This window comes from Pollicipes pollicipes, unplaced genomic scaffold (assembly GCF_011947565.3).
Source record: "Pollicipes pollicipes isolate AB1234 unplaced genomic scaffold, Ppol_2.1 Scaffold_4002;HRSCAF=4701_pilon_pilon_pilon, whole genome shotgun sequence".
Classification (NCBI taxonomy): domain Eukaryota; kingdom Metazoa; phylum Arthropoda; class Thecostraca; order Pollicipedomorpha; family Pollicipedidae; genus Pollicipes; species Pollicipes pollicipes.
The window spans coordinates 13,485,171-13,504,216 of record NW_023596420.1 but is presented as its reverse complement, the minus strand read 5'-3'; the positions used below and the strand labels follow the sequence as shown (position 1 = coordinate 13,504,216).

The 19,046-nt window shown below is 60.7% G+C and overlaps 1 protein-coding gene across 1 annotated transcript in view; it reads right to left on the bottom strand.

Annotated features, from left to right (window-relative positions):
* LOC119094120 (signal-induced proliferation-associated 1-like protein 1) overlaps nucleotides 1–16,412 on the bottom strand; it is a 41,168-nt gene extending 24,756 nt beyond the window's left edge. The window contains exons 1-4 of the mRNA XM_037217196.1: nucleotides 16,166–16,412; nucleotides 15,610–15,872; nucleotides 9,852–10,003; nucleotides 4,040–4,167 (exon numbers count right to left, since the gene is read on the bottom strand). Coding sequence (XP_037073091.1) covers nucleotides 4,040–4,167; nucleotides 9,852–10,003; nucleotides 15,610–15,872; nucleotides 16,166–16,371 — 749 coding nt within the window. The 5' untranslated portion in view covers nucleotides 16,372–16,412. The remainder of the gene's footprint in view (nucleotides 1–4,039; nucleotides 4,168–9,851; nucleotides 10,004–15,609; nucleotides 15,873–16,165) is intronic.
* Between the last annotated feature and the right edge of the window lie 2,634 nt (nucleotides 16,413–19,046).

Here is a 19,046-nt window from a genome sequence, read left to right as displayed (position 1 = left end):
CCCGGTGTCACGCCGAATCGGGGGATCGCCTGCCCCCTGACCCGAACACCGCAGGCCTGGTACTGGCCCTGGCGTGGCCCGACGCTGTGACGAGCACCACAGGTCTGGTATTGGCCCTGGCGTGGCCCGACACTGTGACGAGCACCGCGGGTCTGGTACTGGCCCTGGCGTGGCCCGACGCTGTGACGAGCACCACAGGCCTGGTACTGGCCCTGGCGTGGCCCGACGCTGTGACGAGCACCACAGGTCTGGTACTGGCCCTGGCGTGGCCCGACGCTGTGACGAGCACCACAGGTCTGGTACTGGCCCTGGCGTGGCCCGACGCTGTGACGGGCGGGTCGCACGAAAAGCCTCGCGCCAGATACGGCGCACCCGAGCTCACCATCGGCCGCCCGCCCCGAGTGTCGACCCGATCGGCCGGCGCTCGTGGAAGACGCGGCGTCGGGCGCTCGAGGGGAAGCTGTCAGCGTGGGGTTACCTGCATGGGCGGCCCCTGCCCTACATGGTCTGGGGTGCATGGAAGCCGCCACGTCAGGCTGGGGCCAGCCATTGTACTGTCGCTCTTTTTACAACGAGGTGGTCCGGTCACTAGCCATGACACCAAGTCAGCGGCCTGGTCCAGGCTGGTCCGCTGGGTTTGGTCTGACGGCTCAGACGAGCCCACTCGCGCGCTGCCTTCACGCGCCCTTTGCCAGGAGATGGCACTAGAACCACCTGCCGTCCAGCCGGACGGCCACGCCCTCAGGTGGGATCTGCGGTGGTGAGCCTTTGTGGGAGATCAGCAGCCAGCCCGCAGAGCTGGACCTCTGACTCGTAAGGCCACAGACGCTCCGTCATGACTATTGTGAGGCGAGGTTATTACTATTAGCCCGACCACTACGACAGGGTCCTGATTATTGGCCGCACCGCAGCGCCCCCTCCTTTGCGTGCTCATTTCTCCCCTGAGGATGGATCGAACAGCGATTTTCCCAACACAAAACAAAATACTTATGCGCATGCTTGCGTCTTATCGTGAATAGAATCATTTAAGCGGCTGATAGGTCCTGAAAAGAACTTTTACACAGCGACTGCATTCGAGCGCCATAAATAAAATCACATAACTGAACTCTACGCATCTCGCTCGTCCGTAAAGTCTCGATTTCAATGAGGACACTGTCCCTTTTTGGCTGTTATAACCGTTAATTTTGACTCAGTGCGTTTAGTGCATGGCAATGCACATGGTAACATTTCCTTCCAGACAACACGTACCTGTTGGTGCCGTCTGGACGGCTGTCTTTCTTGACTCAGACATGATTTGACCATATCGCGATCCCCCCCCCTCAAGAGATTCACCCTCCAGAGGATTTCGTCGTCCCTTGGTGGAAATTCTCTCTGATATGGGGACGCCTGGTCTGTATTTTCCTCAGCACACCACGCCGAGCCAGCTATATCAATGAGCATAGTTTGGTGAACAGCTATCGTTCAATTAACACACTCGTTCGCCCGCCGCTACATCGCCCACTGAGTCGTTCGCTGAAATCAGTGACGGACTTCCTGCCTTTCACCGACCGCAGCACTCCTCCCCGACATCTCCATCGCATCGGCCCCGCCCCTGCGCGGGCCAATCACCCCCCTCTGAGCGTAATACCGGGCGAGGATGGCCCGTGGGGCCGGCGCCTCACAATGCACGGAATGTCGCCCTCAAGGCCGCCCGGCGGCCGCAGTCGGCCGATCCGGCGGCTGTCGGCCGCGGCCGCAGACGGGCTGGAGACGACCGACTCCAGGGGCGGCCCCTGGGCGCGCCGCGAGGCCGCCCGGCGGCCACCACCGGGGGAGGCGCCCGGGCGATCACCACGGGGGAGGCGCCCGGGCGACCACCACGGGGGAGGCGCCCGGGCGACCACCACCGGGGAGGCGCCCGGGCGGCCACCACCGAGGAGGCGCCCGGGCGACCACCACGGGGGAGGCGCCCGGGCGTCCACCATCGGGGAGGCGCCCGGGCGACCACCACCGGGGAGGCGCCCGGCGGCCACCGCCGGGGAGGCGCCCGGGCGACCACCACCGGGGAGGCGCCCGGGCGACCACCACGGGGGAGGCGCCCGGGCGGCCACCATCGGGGAGGTGCACGGCCACATGCACGGCCACCGCGCCGTGCATCGGGGAGGCGCCCGGGCGCCCTACAAGGGAGGCGCACGGGCGCCCCACGAGAGAGGCGCGCCGAAGCGCTAGATCGGACGCATGCGGCTCTGACGGTGTGTGCTAATGACGTATGCCACGGTATTTCTACAGCGATCGTACTGCCGCTCACGCGATACTCCAATCCAATAAACACAACACAGCAAACGCACTATGTCATGCATTGCGGACCAAAAATGCCCCAGAGATGACGCATGCATAGGCGCCAAAAACACTGTTGAGCGTCGTTGCCATCCAGTGGTTAGCTTCAAGTTCATAACTAAACGCTAGTCCCACCCAGCTTAGCCCTGACCGGGCGATGGACTGAATGTCCAATCCCACCAAAAGTCGTCTCAAGTGCGGATTAAAGGTCATCGATATCATGTATCCAGTTTGCAGACCGGATGCTGCGGATCGGAAGCCGTAAAAGAAAACCACCGCAGCGAAGCGCTCTGGCCAATCCCCTGCACAACAGCTCTGGGCGGATTGTGCTGTGTCGGGTATGTGAGAAAGTTCGGGTCCGTGCCCGATGACGTCATCGCGGTTGGCGCGGTGACAAGGCTCCCAGGACCGGCAGACTGGCTCCCAGGACCGGCAGACTGGCTCCCAGGACCGGCAGACCGAACCCCAGGACCGGTAGACTGGCTCCCAGGACCGGCAGACTGGCTCCCAGGACCGGCAGACCGAATCCCAGGACCGGCAGACTGGCTCCCAGGACCGGCAGACTGGCTCCCCGTGTCGTTGTCAGCCGCTCGGGACTGTCCAGGATGGCACAGAACTCGGTGGCGAACAGGCTGGCTAACCGACAGCCACTTGGGGAGGGGAGGCGCTGAACGTCTGGAGGACTCTGGGGGAGCGCTGAGCGTCTAGAGGACGCTGGGGGTCGCTGAGCGTCTGGAGGACGCTGGGGGGGGGGAGGGGCGCTAAACGTCTGGAGGACTCTGGGGGAGCTGAACGCCTGGAGGACGCTGGGGAGGGGGCGCTGGGCGTCTGAAGGACACTGGGGGAGGGGCGCTGAGCGTCTGGAGGACGCTGGGGGGGGGGGGGCTGAACGTCTGGAGGACGCTGGGGGGAGCCGAACGCCTGGAGGACGCTGGGGAGGGGGCGCTGGGCGTCTGAAGGACACTGGGGGAGGGGCGCTGAGCGTCTGGAGGACGCTGGGTCGTGCTAGCTAGCCGATCACTGGGCTAATGCGCAGCCAATCGACGTGAGCCGTGATGTCATCCGACTAATCCCTCTCAAACATGTGAGGAGCACACGGCGTGGTCGACTCAGCTAATCCAGTATGGGGAAGGGGAGGGGTAAGTTGACATGTTTCTCCCCGTGAAAGCCTATGCAGCAAGGGTGATTGTTGTAAAACCATGAAAGTGGACGAATGATTTCATCTCGAAAATAATATCGTTACTGACAGTGCCAAATGCCGCCATCGGCACGATTTCAACGTTATAATAGCGATCTGATATTTCAATTTCAAGATACCTCCCGTGGCAACGTACCAGCACTCATGATCTGGGGTTTAATGGTCCCCACCGATGGGTTAATGGCGGCCACAAATGAGTCCATTTCGACAGAACCGTGAGGCCAGATGCGCACTCACAACGTAATAAACAACAGCTAGAACTCACACTATGCTAGATGTCTGACGAGTTGACTGAAACCGGCGGAATTCTCTGCACGACACTGGGTACACCTTTCAGTGAACTGTCGCCAACCCAACGCCAATGAGCGCCCCTGAAGCCGGTGAAGCATCAGAATTGTCAGTCCTCCGAGGCGAGAGCGGGGTTATGCTGCGACTGGCGCCGCGTCGGTTGCTGGCGAAGCTTCTCCGCGGGGGGAGGGGGAGGGGGACGCCGCAGCACCGCCGCCCCGCAGCTCCGGCACTCACCAGGCGGGCTGCAGCTCGGGCGCCACGTGGTCCAGGATCTCCCTCACCGGCAGCCGCTTGGTCTTCTCGGCCGGCTTCACCAGGTGGCACAGCGACTCCTCCAGGATCAGGCCACGCACCGTCGGCAGCTGCCGGCACGTCGGGCGAGCGGTGAACACACGCTCACTGATGCACGAACACACTGCTGTGGCCACGCAGGCTGCGAAGACGTGTACACTGAAGCACGCATGTCACAGACACTGTGTAAGCAGCCGCTGGCTTTGTAGTCGCCCAGTGAGGACGTGCACAATTGCGCATAGCCGTGAAGTAGCCATGCGTGTAGAACTGCCGGATTGCAAAACGCAGTGTGCTCGACGACTCTGGGAATCTGATGGGGATGCTTGGATAGTTTCTCAGGAAGCACAACAGATCTCCCACGGCCTACGCGCGTAAGGAGCCGGGATTACACAGAACCTGAACAACGCGCGTTAAGACTGCATCGGTTTTCAATCGACTTCAGTGCTTACAAATGTCTCGGTCTGGCGAGTGGCAAAACGAGCGCGCGGAACTTACAAGTCATGCCACAGCGCTCAAGGCCACCGCCTCCAGACCCTTAATCCTCAGCCCCTTCCCCCCCCCCCCCCCCCCAGCTGAGCCACGCGCCGGGCCCTCCGACGCCGGCCGTTGGCGACGGCCGTCTCGGTCCGCCTGCAGAGTGACCGGTGTCGATTTCACAGCCCGCGGGCGGCCTGAGCGGCGGCCGGCGCCGTTCGGCCCGGCGCGCCACGCGACCGTTCCCCGGCCGGCTCCAGTGCCCGGCCGCGTGTGCGGTGCTGTCACGAGCGGCGAGGTCCGAGCGGCGTGGCGGAAGACAGCGGTACCGGTGTGAGAGCGCGAGCGCGCCTTTGTCGACGCTCACGCCGGGCCATCTCGTGGCGCCGGTAATCGCTGCCGCTGGGCGGCCGCCGGAGCGCCGCCAGGACAAAGCGGCGATGGTCGGCTCCCCTCGCCGGCCGGCCAGGCGGGCCAATGAACTGAACTGTGCAGCGCGTACCGGCACTGTGCAGCGAGCCGGGATATGGCCACCCGGAGCTGGGTGACGGCGGACGCTCGGCGGAGGGGGGGACGGGGGTCGGAGGCACGTTGCGAAGGGAAGCGGGGCTCGGGGATACGCGACGGAGGGGGGAGCGGGGTTCGGAGGCAAGCGGCGGAGGGGAGCGGGGCTCGGAGGCACGCGGCTGGAGGGGAGCGGGGTTCGGAGGCACGCAGCGGAGGAAAGCGGGGCTCGGAGGCACGCAGCGGAGAGGAGCGGGGCTCGGAGGCACTCGGTGGAGGAGAGCGGGGCTCGGAGGCACGCGGCGGAGGGGAGCGGATCAGGCCGTGCTAAGAACGTGCACGGGACACGTGGAGGTCACCTCGTGATCACAGTACGTGATGACGGTGGAAGGCGCATGACAGGACGAAGAGGGAATGACACGAAATGGTCTTTTCAAACTTTGAAGCATTAGTGGTCGGCAAATTATGGAAGAACGGGGGACATGAGATGTTAATGCAAACGGCCATAGAGGTGAAGGTGATAAACAAAAGATGTGGCGGGTTTAACGCAAAGCATTATCGCGAAAATATGGCCTATGCCCAGCTGTGGAAACCGACCGAAACTGAGACCAAGACGCGGCTTCATAGAAATGACAAGGTGTAGATAGGTGAAGGAGAGGGTAAATGGATTAGAGGGGTGGGGAGAGGTAGGAATAAGAAAGAGCGCCAAACGCACAACAACAAGAAACAAGAGCGAGAACGGGAATGAGGATACGATAAGAGTAAATGAGAGAGAAAATGACGGACAAAACGAAAAAAGGGAGGACGGGAGGAAAGCGAAAAGGAAGGATATAAGCAACACAGGTCGGGAGAGAGAGAGGGGGAGGGGAGGCGCTATAGGTGTGGGAGCGGGAAGGTGCCAGAGACACGGAGCGGAAGCGTCGACTGGCGCGGCTCGGTCAGCCTGCCACAGAAGGCCGGTGCTGGGGCTGGGCGCCGCCCGGCTGACCCCTGGCCGGCTGGGAACGCGGCCAGCCCTGACGGTCGGCACCGCACGGGCACAATGGACCATTATCAAGCACGCCGTCGTCTCATAATGGGTCATTGTGGCGGCAGCCGGCGGCAGATCGTGGAGGTCGCGATCGCCCTGCGCCTAGCGTCGAATGACACCCGATCTCTAGTGCGCCACCCATTGTCTTCCACCGCTCATGTCCGAGTCGGAGTCGCGATCGGGTCGGAGTAGGAGTCAGCCGCCATCCACCTCTGCCGTTAGCCGGCCCGTGCGCCGCTCTTCGCGGTGTGAAGGAGGGCGGGACGTGAGCGTCGGCGGTGCGGAGGAGGAGTACCGGGCCTGGTCGGCCGGGTCCGAATGTCCCGAGTCGAGAGGAGACGACGACGGCGCGCGACCATCACACGGCACAACACTGTGCGACCGACGGACGACCGACACCAGCTGGACGGCGGCACCTCCGGTGGCGGCAGCAGGCGCGAGGCATGCGAACGGTAGCAGGACCAGCGCCAGGTGTGCGCCGGTCCGCCGCCCGGCCGAAAGTTCGGCCGGCGGAGCTGGGAGCGGCGCCGACAGACCGGCCGGCGGAGCTGGCAGCGGCGCTGGCAGACCGGCCGGCGGAGCTGGGAGGCCGGCCGGCGGAACTGGCAGCGGCGCTGGCAGACCGGCCGGCGGAGCTGGCAGCGGCGCCGGCAGACCGGCCGGCGGAGCTGGGAGGGGCCGGCCGGCGGAACTGGCAGCGGCGCTGGCAGAACCGGTCGGCGGAGCCGGGAGGCCGGCCGGCGGAGCTGGCAGCGGCGCCGGCAGACCGGCCGGCGGAGCTGGCAGCGGCGCCGGCAGACCGGCCGGCGGGGCTGGGAGGCCGGCCGGCGGAGCTGGCAGCGGCGCCGGCAGACCGGCCGGCGGAGCTGGCAGCGGCGCCGGGCAGACCGGCCGGCGGAGCTGGCAGCGGCGCTGGCAGACCGGCCGGCGGAGCCTGGGAGGCCGGCCGGCGGAGCTGGGAGGCCGGCCGGCGGAGCTGGAGGCGGCGCCGGCAGACCGGCCGGCGGAGCTGGCAGCGGCGCTGGCAGACCGGCCGGCGGAGCTGGCAGCGGCGCCGCCAAACGCGCCCGGCCAGCTGGAGTGAGCAGCGTTCGCTGCAGGCACGGAAACGGCGTCGCCTCGCAATCGCGCCGCCTGGCGTCACGCGGGTCATAAAGCGATGACTGTTTAGAGCCCCGCCAATTAGCAGCTGTTGTTAACGCCAGCGCAGGGCCAAGCAAATGTTCATGAGTGACGTGCGGGACGTCGCTTCACACTGGGGCCGGAGGAGCCCAGCTGTCAGCTCCGAGCTGTCCACCCAATCCCTTTCCTGTGTCCCGCATGGCGAAAAGGGTTTTGGGTGTGGGATTGTGAGGATTCAAGGCCATCTTTTACACACAGGCGCAATTTTTCACGGACGTCTCCACCATGAGGCTCTTCGCGTCGAAAGCCAATGTTAATGCAGCCGCATCCTGTAGAGAAACTCAAGGCGCATTTTGAATGGACAAGACAAGAATGGACTTTAGTAGCCTGCAGCATGCTAATCGCAGGAGTTGTCTAGCGCGGGCCGGATTGAAGTCCGATACAGTCAGAACTACATTATTTTCCACCCACACGCTTCACATTAAAGCTCTCACCTAGATTGGGGGTAATCCCTTATTATGGGCGCAGCACTATCAGTCTGGAGATGCTAAAAGTTCACAAGGCCCATTGTTGCTAATACACAACGTCCAGAACGCCCATTGTTACCAACTAAACTGGTCCAAGGACGGCCAGAAAAGAGCGAGGTATTTGTTTCTATCTACGAGGGTGAACGCAACACGCAACTCACTCTGATCGCAATCTGTAAAGAGCCATTTAAGGGTCTGGGACGGTCCAACATGCAGCTGATGCAGTCAGGACGAGGTGACTGGGCTTGAGATGAATGGTACGTGACAGGCCACGACCAGATGCCCAAGAGCGCACTCTCAGGCGACGGAATACACGTCTGGTTGCCACCGATGCCGAAGGCGGAAGGGCCGCCATCACAGATCTGTCCATCCGCCACAGCCCCCGCAGTATCATCAGGCCATCCAGCCAGAGGCCGGGGCGGCCCGGACCCCTGCCGCCTACTGTCGATATCGATACAGGTGTAGAGCAGGGGATATCTACGACATGACCGGGGCAGGCTCAGGGTCGGCCCCCTATCGATACAGGTGTAGAGCAGGGGATATCTACGACATGACCGGGGCAGGCTCAGGGTCGGCCCCCTATCGATACAGGTGTAGAGCAGGGGATATCTACGACATGACCGGGGCAGGCTCAAGGTCGGCCCCCTATCGATACAGGTGTAGAGCAGGGGATATCTACGACATGACCGGGGCAGGCTCAGGGTCGGCCCGCCGCCCCGTTGCGTCACCGACAAACGCCGGTCTTCACACGCCACTCTGGAGGCGGCCGGCCTGGAAACAAAGGCGAGGTCAGGGACACCGACCGGAATATCCGTCACGTGAAGTGATGCGGGCATCAGAGTGCCGTCAGGGACACCGACCGGAATCCGTCACGTGAAGTGATGCGGGCATCAGAGTGCCGCCCACTGTATGAGACGACCGAGTGTGGCGTTCACACCCGCTGGAAGGTGCACAGCGTCAACCCCGCCGGCCCGCTGCACTGCCACAGAAGACCCACACGCCGGCGGGTCCTGCCGAACACCGTGGCAGAGGACCGTGCCCGTCTGCGAATCCCATCTTCAGCAGACAGCAGCCGAGGACGGCGGCCAGACACTGCAGCAGCAGCATTTGCTGGCCTCCAGCTCCGGCGGTCGAATCGGTCAGTTCCCGCCCATTGTCAGAGGCGAAGGAAAACATCACCGCTGGAGATGTAGCGACGATACAGGGGGCTGTTGTTTTCGCCCTATTGTTCCAGGACAACTCATTTCCGCTGTTTGACCTTCACGAATGTGTAACAAACTGCTACGGCGGCGGTGGGAGGGCGGCCGCGTAGAAGAAAGGTCCCCAGTTTCAATCTCACCAACATAACTTGCGCAGAGATAAGTCATGTGTGTCGTCAACGTTGACTGTCACCAGATTTAAGCACAGGCAGCAGCGGCGAAGAAAAATAAGCAACTTAGTCAGCGCCATCAGTGCCACCAGTGTACCGGGAAGGCAGCGAGGCGTGATATCAAGCCAGCCGCGCACGAGACACAACAGAGTACCTCTCCTCGCGTCAATGTTTACATTGCACAATCAGGGAAGCAGCCAACAGGCCACACCGCCCACGGATCATTAAATAAGTTTGTGGCATTCGCGGCACTGATGACGTACATGTGTGCCGTCATCAGGGAGATACGGAGCGCGTGGCCTCACGATGATGCCCCATGTGGCCCCACAGACTCGGTAATTGTCTGACGATGGTCACCACCAGACATGATACTCAGCTAACTCAGTGGACCTGGTCATGATGCCGCGTCTCATTCCGCTAGGCTATAATTGGTGATGCATCCTGGATTCAGACACATCGCCAATCTCACCTTCCTGGATATGGTAATGATGACGACGAGGAGGCGTCTTTTGATTGGCTATGCCTTCGGGTGATGCAAAACCACACGCATTCCCTCACTTGATCGGATGGCAACTCGCGTGCCATTTCGCTGGGCCTGATGATCACTTATTTCACCCCACTGACTGAACGACACTACATCTCACCGTCGAAGAGCGTGTATCTCACCTGCCGGACCTGGCGACGCCTTACACCTCGCTGCAATAGCCCGGTGACGCCCCTGTGCCTCACCTCGCTGGAGCGGATGATGATGCGGTAGCAGGGGTGCGCGGACTGCTGCCGGTCGGGCCCGTCGCCGCCCGGGCCAGCCTCCAGGCGGTCCCGACGAACACTGACGGCCACCGGCCCCAAGCTCTCGTCCGTCCCCACCCAGTTCTCGTGCTCTGTGGACACACGATACCACGGGTCAGATCCGGCCCCAAGCTCTCGTCCGTCCCCACCCAGTTCTCGTGCTCTGTGGACACACGATACCACGGGTCAGATCCGGCCCCAAGCTCTCGTCCGTCCCCACCCAGTTCTCGTGCTCTGCGGACACACGATACCACGGGTCAGACCCGGCCCCAAGCTCTCGTCCGTCCCCACCCAGTTCTCGTGCTCTGTGGACACACGATACCACGGGTCAGATCCGGCCCCAAGCTCTCGTCCGTCCCCACCCAGTTCTCGTGCTCTGCGGACACACGATACCACAGGTCAGATCCGGCCCCAAGCTCTCGTCCGTCCCCACCCAGTTCTCGTGCTCTGCGGACACACGATAGCACGGGTCAGATCCGGCCCCAAGCTCTCGTCCGTCCCCACCCAGTTCTCGTGCTCTGCGGACACACGATACCACGGGGACAGATGTGTGTCCGCACCTCAGGAACGGCGCGCAGGATGTCGGATCCGGTCACAGCGGGACAAGGTGGAATCCGGGGTCCAGTCACCGAAGGACTGGGTGGGATCCGACATCCAGGCGCGGAATCCAGGCGAGTGTTTGGACGCAGCGGGTCATCGACGGCGGGCTATAGGGGACACAGAGTTGTTGAGATTCACAACGTGTTTACGATCGCGTAGACCATCCCCAATGGACCGGGCGCTGACGTCAGCAGCTCATCATCGAGCGCCCCGTGCGCTGACCACATCAAATCTACCTCAAGAAGAACGGGGTGCGTGCGGTGACGCGCACAACAGTTAAGAGCAACGTCAGGACTCATCAGCAGTGACTAGGAAAACATAGGCGCATTGTTTGTACCATTAAAGGCACTGGACCTACTTGCCGAAATATTTTGTATTTAGTTTGGTGCAAAAAGGCGATCAAAACTATCTTGCTTCGTTTGTTTAGATAGTCCGCAAAAGTTCTGTGAAATTTTGACATCAGCGCCGGCCCATTCGCAGGCCACAGCCCCCTGGAAGTTTTTCACTATCGCAGCGGCGGTGATATGGCCAGAGATGATGTTTCCGGCGTTTGTAATTTTTGGGGACTGAAAAACCACTCCATGGCTTCAGAACCGTCTTCTCGTGCAGATTCAGAAAGCCTCTTTGGTGGGCTCAATCTCTCACATGACATCATGCATGTTCGTTTCCGCTGAAGCGGCCTTCCAATCGTCACAGCCCGCAGCCCCTACTGACATTACTAGAAAAACATCGGCACTGATAGCACAAATAAACCCTGCTGTCCCACAGCGACATCGCAGGGCAACGGCGGCAGCGCAAGTAAGTGATGGCCTATCCGGGTCCTCTTGACAAGGGTCCACTCATCACTCCCCGCCTAGTGCGGGCCCATTCATCAACAGGGCTGCACGTCGGGGGCTGACGTTCTCACCGTGCTGCAACCTCCGCAGGAGGCGTGCCTTCAGCACCAGCACCAGCGCCAGACGTTGTCACCACCTCCCGTTCGCAAGGTGCGATTACAACGCGAGCCAACAACCAGTCAGCGCCGAGTGGCCAGCGGACGGCAAAGAACGGCAGCGGCGGTGGCAATGTGTCACACAGCCAGCTCTCGCTGGGCCGGGTGCCGACAGGCTGCCGACGAGCCATCACCACTTGCCACGCTCGCTGTTGTGGCCTGGCTACCAGCAGGCCGCCCGAGAAACTGGCACGTGCCCTGCCTGACCTCTTCATGCGCCGCGCGCGCGCCACCCACGACGAGACGAGCGAGGCCGGGGTGAGCGACGCCCAGGGGTCACGCAGACGCCGCGGGGTTCACAGGGGTCAGCCACGGAGACGCGCGGGCACTACTCCGGCGTTGTGTGCAGCTAATGACCTGTGTCTCTAATGAATGGTGAAGAGTGCAGCAGCACCGCCGCTGGCTCGGGGCCGCGTTAAACATGGGGACCGCGGCACGGCGGCGCATTCAGGGCGGTTTCTGGAGCAATGGGAGACCGCTATCGCCTCTTAAAACCGCTGCCGTTTATGACCTGTTTTGCAACGATGATATAGCTCGGCAGGGCCCTGTCGCAATGGGAAGCCAATTAGGCGGACAAAAAGTACTTCAATCACGCTCTGAGGGTGAGAATAGATGCATTCGGCCTGATTTTGCAGGTACGCGTGTATCAGCCCGCTGTCCTGTACAGCACGTTCTTTATCTTTATCACGAATCTTTAGCTCGAGAACCATGTACGAAGAGTTCGGCAAATTCCGGATCACCAGGCTCAACAACCACATCGGGATGTATCTAGCACCAGGCGTACTCAGTCTCGTTTTAACCTTTTTGCATTCGTGTGACCTCTTTAGTTTTGGGTTTCCAGCTTGATGGATCGTGACCAGTTTCATTTTAAAAAGCCCATCGGGCGTCTTATGCTGCAAACACCAATGACGCCTTCTGCCTAAGGTGGACCCACGCCGTCTCGGGGGGGAAGAGTCTCCAGAGGCTTCCTCTCGCTGGGGGGAGCTGGGGGGAGCAGGACACCAGCCCTTCCGCCGGCACGAACGGTCGACACGTGACCAAGACGGCAGGGGAGTCTGGAAGCTCAGCCCAGTTGGCAAACTGGGCTGAACTAGGGCATCACTTCGCCTCAGATGCTGACGCTTGGTACCTGTCGGCCGGCAGCACCAAGTACCCAGTGCTGCGTAGACCAGCCGCCGCCGCCAGGGGTCAGGATGGTCGGCCTGTTTACCCGCCTCGGATGAGTCACGGCTCCCGCACGTCACATCCGGCGGGTCCGCGTGCGTGACGAATTGTGCGTGAGCCGCGCTGGATAGGCCGGGCATGTGACACCCAGTGGGAGGGAGGGGACACCAGGCCGCTGGGACCAGCTGCGCCGCGAGGCGCGGCACATTGTCCGACCGGAATAAAGGGCGTGGCATGTCGAGGATTAATGAAGGACCAGCCGGATCAAAGAGCCGCCGCCGCGTAAGACGGTTTGGCGCCCGGGGCCGCCGGGCGTCGGGGTCCGGATGAACTGGTCGGCGATGTCCGGAATGCAGCCATGCAGCCCCGCAAAGAATTGGGCTTTTAGCGGTGCAGGTTTGAACGTGCACGTCGCGCATGTCGAGAATGTCTGGCCGACCAGGGCTCCTTTGGCGGTGCTCGCTGCCCGCGAGGTGGAAAGTGTTCCACTACTCATGGCTATAGAAACATCTGCCATCGAAGAGGTAATGAGCCCGATGCTGAACTAAAACACATCGCGCGAAATCTGACCTCCGCGCCGTCAGGTTCCGACCGACGTATGATTTGATCATGAGAGTTGCTCCATCGATCAAGCGATCCACAGCCGGTAGAAAAAGCGAGGCATGACTCGTTCGTCAACCCCGATTCTCGGGCTGTCTCACAATAAGTCAGCCCCTGATGGCGTCCAAGAACTCACAAGAGCTTTGGCAGGCTGTACACCGTAGCGCTCCGTGTGTGGGTGACCGACAGGCACTGTCACGTTTGAAATGTGTAGCTCTCGACGACGAGAAAGGCCAACACCCGAGCCCGTGGCCTGCGGCGTCACCGTCGCCCAAGTTCTGGCGAAGCCTCCCCGCCTGACAACGAGAGACACTGCCAATCCCCGATGAGGGCCGCTCACGTTAAGCAGCGACTCACTGCGTCCAAAAGGACCAGCTCTGTGGCATGCAGCAGCGCGTGCGACTCTGCCCTGGAAGAGGGAGGAGCGTGTGGCACAAGATGTCAGCGAGGATCTCTGGTGCTAGTGCTGGGCCGAGGGGCAGCCAATGATAGCCAATTGTGTCATTCCCCCCGTGTCCCCCCTTAAACACGTCGTATGACATTGTAACGCCCTCTAATTGAACCACGTAGCCTTTTGCAAGCTGGTCTGTCTAGACAGCTCAATCCAGCACGTGCCAGTCTCATCCAACATGCGTGTTGAGAGGGACAAGGGGACACGAATTTGCCAGACGGTGTAGAAGCATGTCAACACATTGCCTGCCACCCTGTGAAAAAGTAACGTTGGCCTGCCATCTTAGTTGGAAATAATTAGAATTTCGGGTAGCGATGGCTGCCACTGCGCTGGCCCCCATGTCCCAATGGTCCCGCAGAAGTTCATGAATATGTTTTGTGTCGGCAATGACGCAGCATGCTCCTAACTTGCATTCAATGTTACTTGAACATGTCTGTCGATTATGAAGTACCTGTAATAACATGGTTTACAACAACTGCGGCGTTGATTGGGATATCCAGGTTAATGTGTATAGCACGGTAAACAGTTTGCATCAGTGGGGACGCCGTATAAGTTTACCTTGCCAACATCAGCGGTCGACCTCACTTTAACCGGCTGTCCGTTTCAAGCCGGCCAGCGGCGACATGGCTTTGTAACGACCGTCAGCTTTGACTAGTATATTCAGGATAGTGTGTATCGCTTTCACATCGTTTGCAGCCTAAAACTGCGGTGGTGTTTCGGGACAATTGTTCGGTAGATTAAAAGTCATGAGCCCTATGCAATTAAGCAGGGTATTGTCCCATTTTCCTTCTCAGGTCAGCTCGTAATCATCCTGATAATCTGTATCTTGGATGTCGTGTTGTCGTGGCCTTTCGTGAGCGTTTAAAACCGCTACTTAGGAAGCACGTTAAAACCATCAGTCGAGATCCCAGACGATAAGCTGGGAACAAAGAAGATGAATGGCAGGAGCCTCAACTAAACCTGAGCATGCGTTATGCAAGATGAAACACGATAGCCTGAAGCTTGATGAATGATAGTATACAATGGTTTGCATAGCTTTTCCATAGCATTATCAACAGAATTCATCTGTAGCAAAAATACGACGCATTCTAAGAGAGCGGCCTCCCGTTTTTCAACAGCATTTTCTCAGCGTGAGCAAGCAACTATAGTCTCGAAAAAGAGTCTTGCAGGCTCACGGCACGCCTATGAAGGGAAAATGACCACTTCTGCGCTTTTTCTCCGATGGCAACATTGCCTCCAATGGCTTCGAAGGCAGGCCTACACACTGTCAGTGACAGGCGCCAATGAAGGTGGCTATCGCCCTCCACCAGGGCGATGTTACATCACAGGACTTGACCTACTGAATAGCTCTGCATGTGTTGAATACGTAGAAAGCTGTGTCATGCGCCCCTGATTCACTCGACATCGTTCGTTCCGCCCGAAAAGCTCCCTTCACGCTGCAAAATCATGCAAGGTTTTGTCCATAGCAAGGCCCCTATGAAGGTGAGAATGCAGCAGCGGCGCTTTAATTGTAGTGTCTTTCATTCGCTAGTACATAGCGTTCCAGCCAAAGGCAAAAGTCGAGAGTTACACAACTTCAGTCGTTCGTTACTTGGGTGGGGGGGGGGGGGGGGACGGGGACGGGCAGATAAGTCAGTCAATTTCGGTACCACGATCAGATCTTACGACATCCTTAGTAAAACGTGGTCAGAGCTGGTAGTTTAACATTTGAGGGCTTATTTGTTTCGATGTTATACAAAAGGTGAAAATAGTTTAGTCAAGCGGTGTGTAGGTATATATTATCGCATTGCTGCACCTATATCTCGTTTTTTGGTCAGACAGGGCACCCGGGCGGCGCTCAGTCAGAGGTCTTCCCGGAACGCACACGGCCGCACCAGCCTCAGGCTCCTCACCTCGTCCGTGGAAGAAGTCCTTGTAGTAGAAGCTGCCGACGTTGGAGTGCTCGATGGCCGTGCCGGGTCGGCTGAAGGGGCACCGGTGCGCCGGCCAGTGCGTCATGCCCACGGGCTGCTCCAGCACCGAGAGACCGCAGGAGGCCGGCGGCCGGTGCAGCAGCGTGTCCGGCCGCGCCGCCCGACGCCGCCGCCCGCTGCCCGGCGTCACCTGCAGTGCTCGGTCCCGCTCCCCGCCCAGCTCGTTACGGAAGAACGGGCAGCTGGAACGGGAACGAAAGACGGTGAACTGAGGCCAGGCGGGCGCGTCTGAGCACGCGAATGTTCTGTCTTTGATCCTGCCGCTGCGGGCAGTACTTGTCCTTATGTTCCAATGCAGCGCGTAGAGTAGCGGTTCTGCGCGCCGTATCGCGTCCTTCAGGTTTGCCCTGTTAAAGCTCTGAAAGCGCATATGTGGAAGCTGATGTGGAAGTCTTCCACATCAACTGCAGTCAAAAGACGTGCGTCCAGTCGTGCCACACCTCCACCGCCCGCAGCGCCGGTACCGCCACCGTACCTGCAGACGAGGTCGTTGCTTCTGTCGTCGCCGCGGTCCTCGTCCTCGTCCGGCGGCGGCTCGGCTGCGTCGGCAGGCTCATCCGGCCGCCGCCGCTCGCCTCTGGTCGACGCCGGCATGGACGCGGCGCTGGCGCCCGTCGCCGTGTTCTTCCGGCACGCCAGCTGACTGTGGCGGCGCGCCGCAGCCGCCAGGCTCACCAGCATGCTCTGGCAGTCGTAGTGGACGAGCGCGCGCCGGCGGCGCCGCTCCTCCACGCGCGCCTCGGCGTCCAGCGCGTCGGACGAGCGGCTTGTCTCTGGCTCGGCGCGGCCGTCACGCGTGCCGCCGCCGCGCAACTTGCGGAAGAGCGATGGCTCGGCCGCCTTGCGGCTGCTGCGCCGGTCGCGGTCCCAGAGCCGCTGCAGGCGCGAGCGCAGTCGCGGGCTCGCGTCGGCCGCGTCGGCCGCGTCGGCGGCCGCGCGCGCCGCCGCCACCTCCGGGTCCAGGCTGCGGAACTCGGTCAGCACGGCGAACGCCGCGTCACCGCTGGCGATGGCGTCGATGGAACCGTGCGAGCCGAACTCGCGGCGCAGCGCGCCGCCGCCGGCCGCCGGCTCCAGCTCCAGTGACGAGTTGCTGCGGTACAGCGGCGCGCCGGCGCCCGCAGCGGCCGGCACCGGCCGCGGGCCGCGTGGGCCGGCCCGCTGCGGCGCGTCGGCTGGCCGCGGTGTCGGGTAGAGTCGCTCGCTGCAGCTGGCCCGGGCGGCCGGCGGACCGAAGGCGGCGCGGGTGGTGGCGCCGCCGTACCCCTGCATGCGCGTCTGGGTGTAGGTGCGCTCGCGCGGCAGCAGGGCAAGGCCGGCCGGCGGAGGCATGAGCACACTGTCCATGGCGGCAATGTGGGAGTTCTCCCCGATCACATGCCGCGTGGGGCCGCTGCGGGAGACAGAGGGGGGCCGTTACGGAGGTAGTGACGCGGTGATGACGTCACGGTCGTGTGGCGGTCAGATGCATGACGCAGCAGTCGGAGCGCAACGGTGAAGAAGTGAGTCGTTGACAAATGTGGTGTGCCGGGTGTGGTTTGTGAACAGTGGTGAACAGGTGAAGTGGTGGTGAACAGTGGTGAACAGTGCGGTGAAATTGCGACAAACCGGAGACTGGCGCTATGGCAAAACGAGAAAACTGCGATCGCTTACAACGAGCCACAGCAGAACAATGACTAATCATCCGACCCAGACCTTGGACACGTCTCAACAACGAACAAGGCCGCCACTCCCACACGGCGCTCTTCCAATTAGGAGCTGCCTGATCAGGGTAGCATATTGGCGACTACGGACAATGGGGACAAGCGCCACTGATCGCTCTGTCCAGTGGGTAGACATCAGACATGGTGCATGCCAGGATCTGGTCCTTAAACTAGCCGCTGATATCCCGCTACAATGGAAACCCCCACCCAGAGGCACGCGGGAGCTGGTGAACCGCACGGTGACCACGAGATGCATCATCTGGGAGGTACTGGGACAATACGAAATAAATGACAATGGGTTTTTATATGTGTATCTATATAAATATATGTATATATAAATGTGCATATGTACATATACATACACACACACACACACACATATATATATATATATATATATATATATATATATATATAATATATATATTATTTATTTATTTATACATATATCAATATAATATCTAGATATATGCATATATCTACATATCTATGCAAGCTCAGCTTGGGCGAGCGTTTTGCTACAGCCATATTCCCTGCCATCAGATTTCGATCAAAGCACGCAATCTCATTTCGAAATGAGCACAAGGTAGCGCAGATCTATTTTTGTTCATGAATGTGGATAATTGATCCAGCCACCAAAAACGCTTGTCGAGTTTTGCCATCACGTGCAGCCCTAAGCATACCGACAGTAAAACCGGTCGTCACGTTGTGACGATGCTACCGCAGTTTACTTGTCACGTTTCACCTTGGTGTACATCCCGCAGTGTATTGAGATAGAGATAGGGATGGAAAGAGAGCCCGCAAATAACACGCGCGCAGCTTTCACCTCCTGTCTGCCAAAAGGCGATGCGTGGGAGAGAGAAAAAGGGGACCCGTGCGCGCGAGCTATGGAGCATGTAAGTGGACAAACTTGAAAGAGTGGGTGGAATATGGCATTTCGTTAGAAGTCTTTACGATGCCTGAAAGACACCTCACACAAGTCCGGGGCAGCACAGGGGGCGTTCAATCTGCCGCACCAGAACCGCTACTGCACCCAAGCACCCCTGCCCGCACCAGACCCGCTGCCGCCCAAGCGTCCGTCCCGGACCCGCTGCCGCCCCAGCGTCTGTGTCCGCCCCAGACCCGCTGCCCCCTCCCCCTCCCCCAGCGTCTGTGTCCGCCCCAGACCCGCTGCCCCCTCCCCCCTCCCCCAGCGTCTGTGTCCACCCCAGACCCGCTGCCCCCTCTCCTCTCCCCCAGCGTCTGTGTCCGCCCCAGATCCGCCGCCGCCCTCACCACCCCTGCCCGCCCCAGACCCGCCGCCGTCCAGCGTCTGTGTCCGCCCCAGACCCGCCACCGCCCCAGCGTCGGCGGCCGGAGCCGGACCGGCTGGCCGGGACCGGTCTGTGACTCAAGGAGCGGTGCGCCGCCCGCCTCCGCCGCCCCGGCGAGCGGAGGTTGTGAGTCACACAGGGCCGCCGGCATGGCTGTCGTTAGCCCAGATTCCGGCAATGCCGCCAGATCTAGGGGCCCCAGTCACTGGCTCGCAGGTGATACGCGAGGGGAAGGAATTGTGTGCAAATCTCCTTCCAGACAAGGAAGGGTCTCCAGGGGGGGGGGGGGGGTCACAAGAACAGGAACACTGATGAAACAATCAGGTGTTGGTTCTCACTG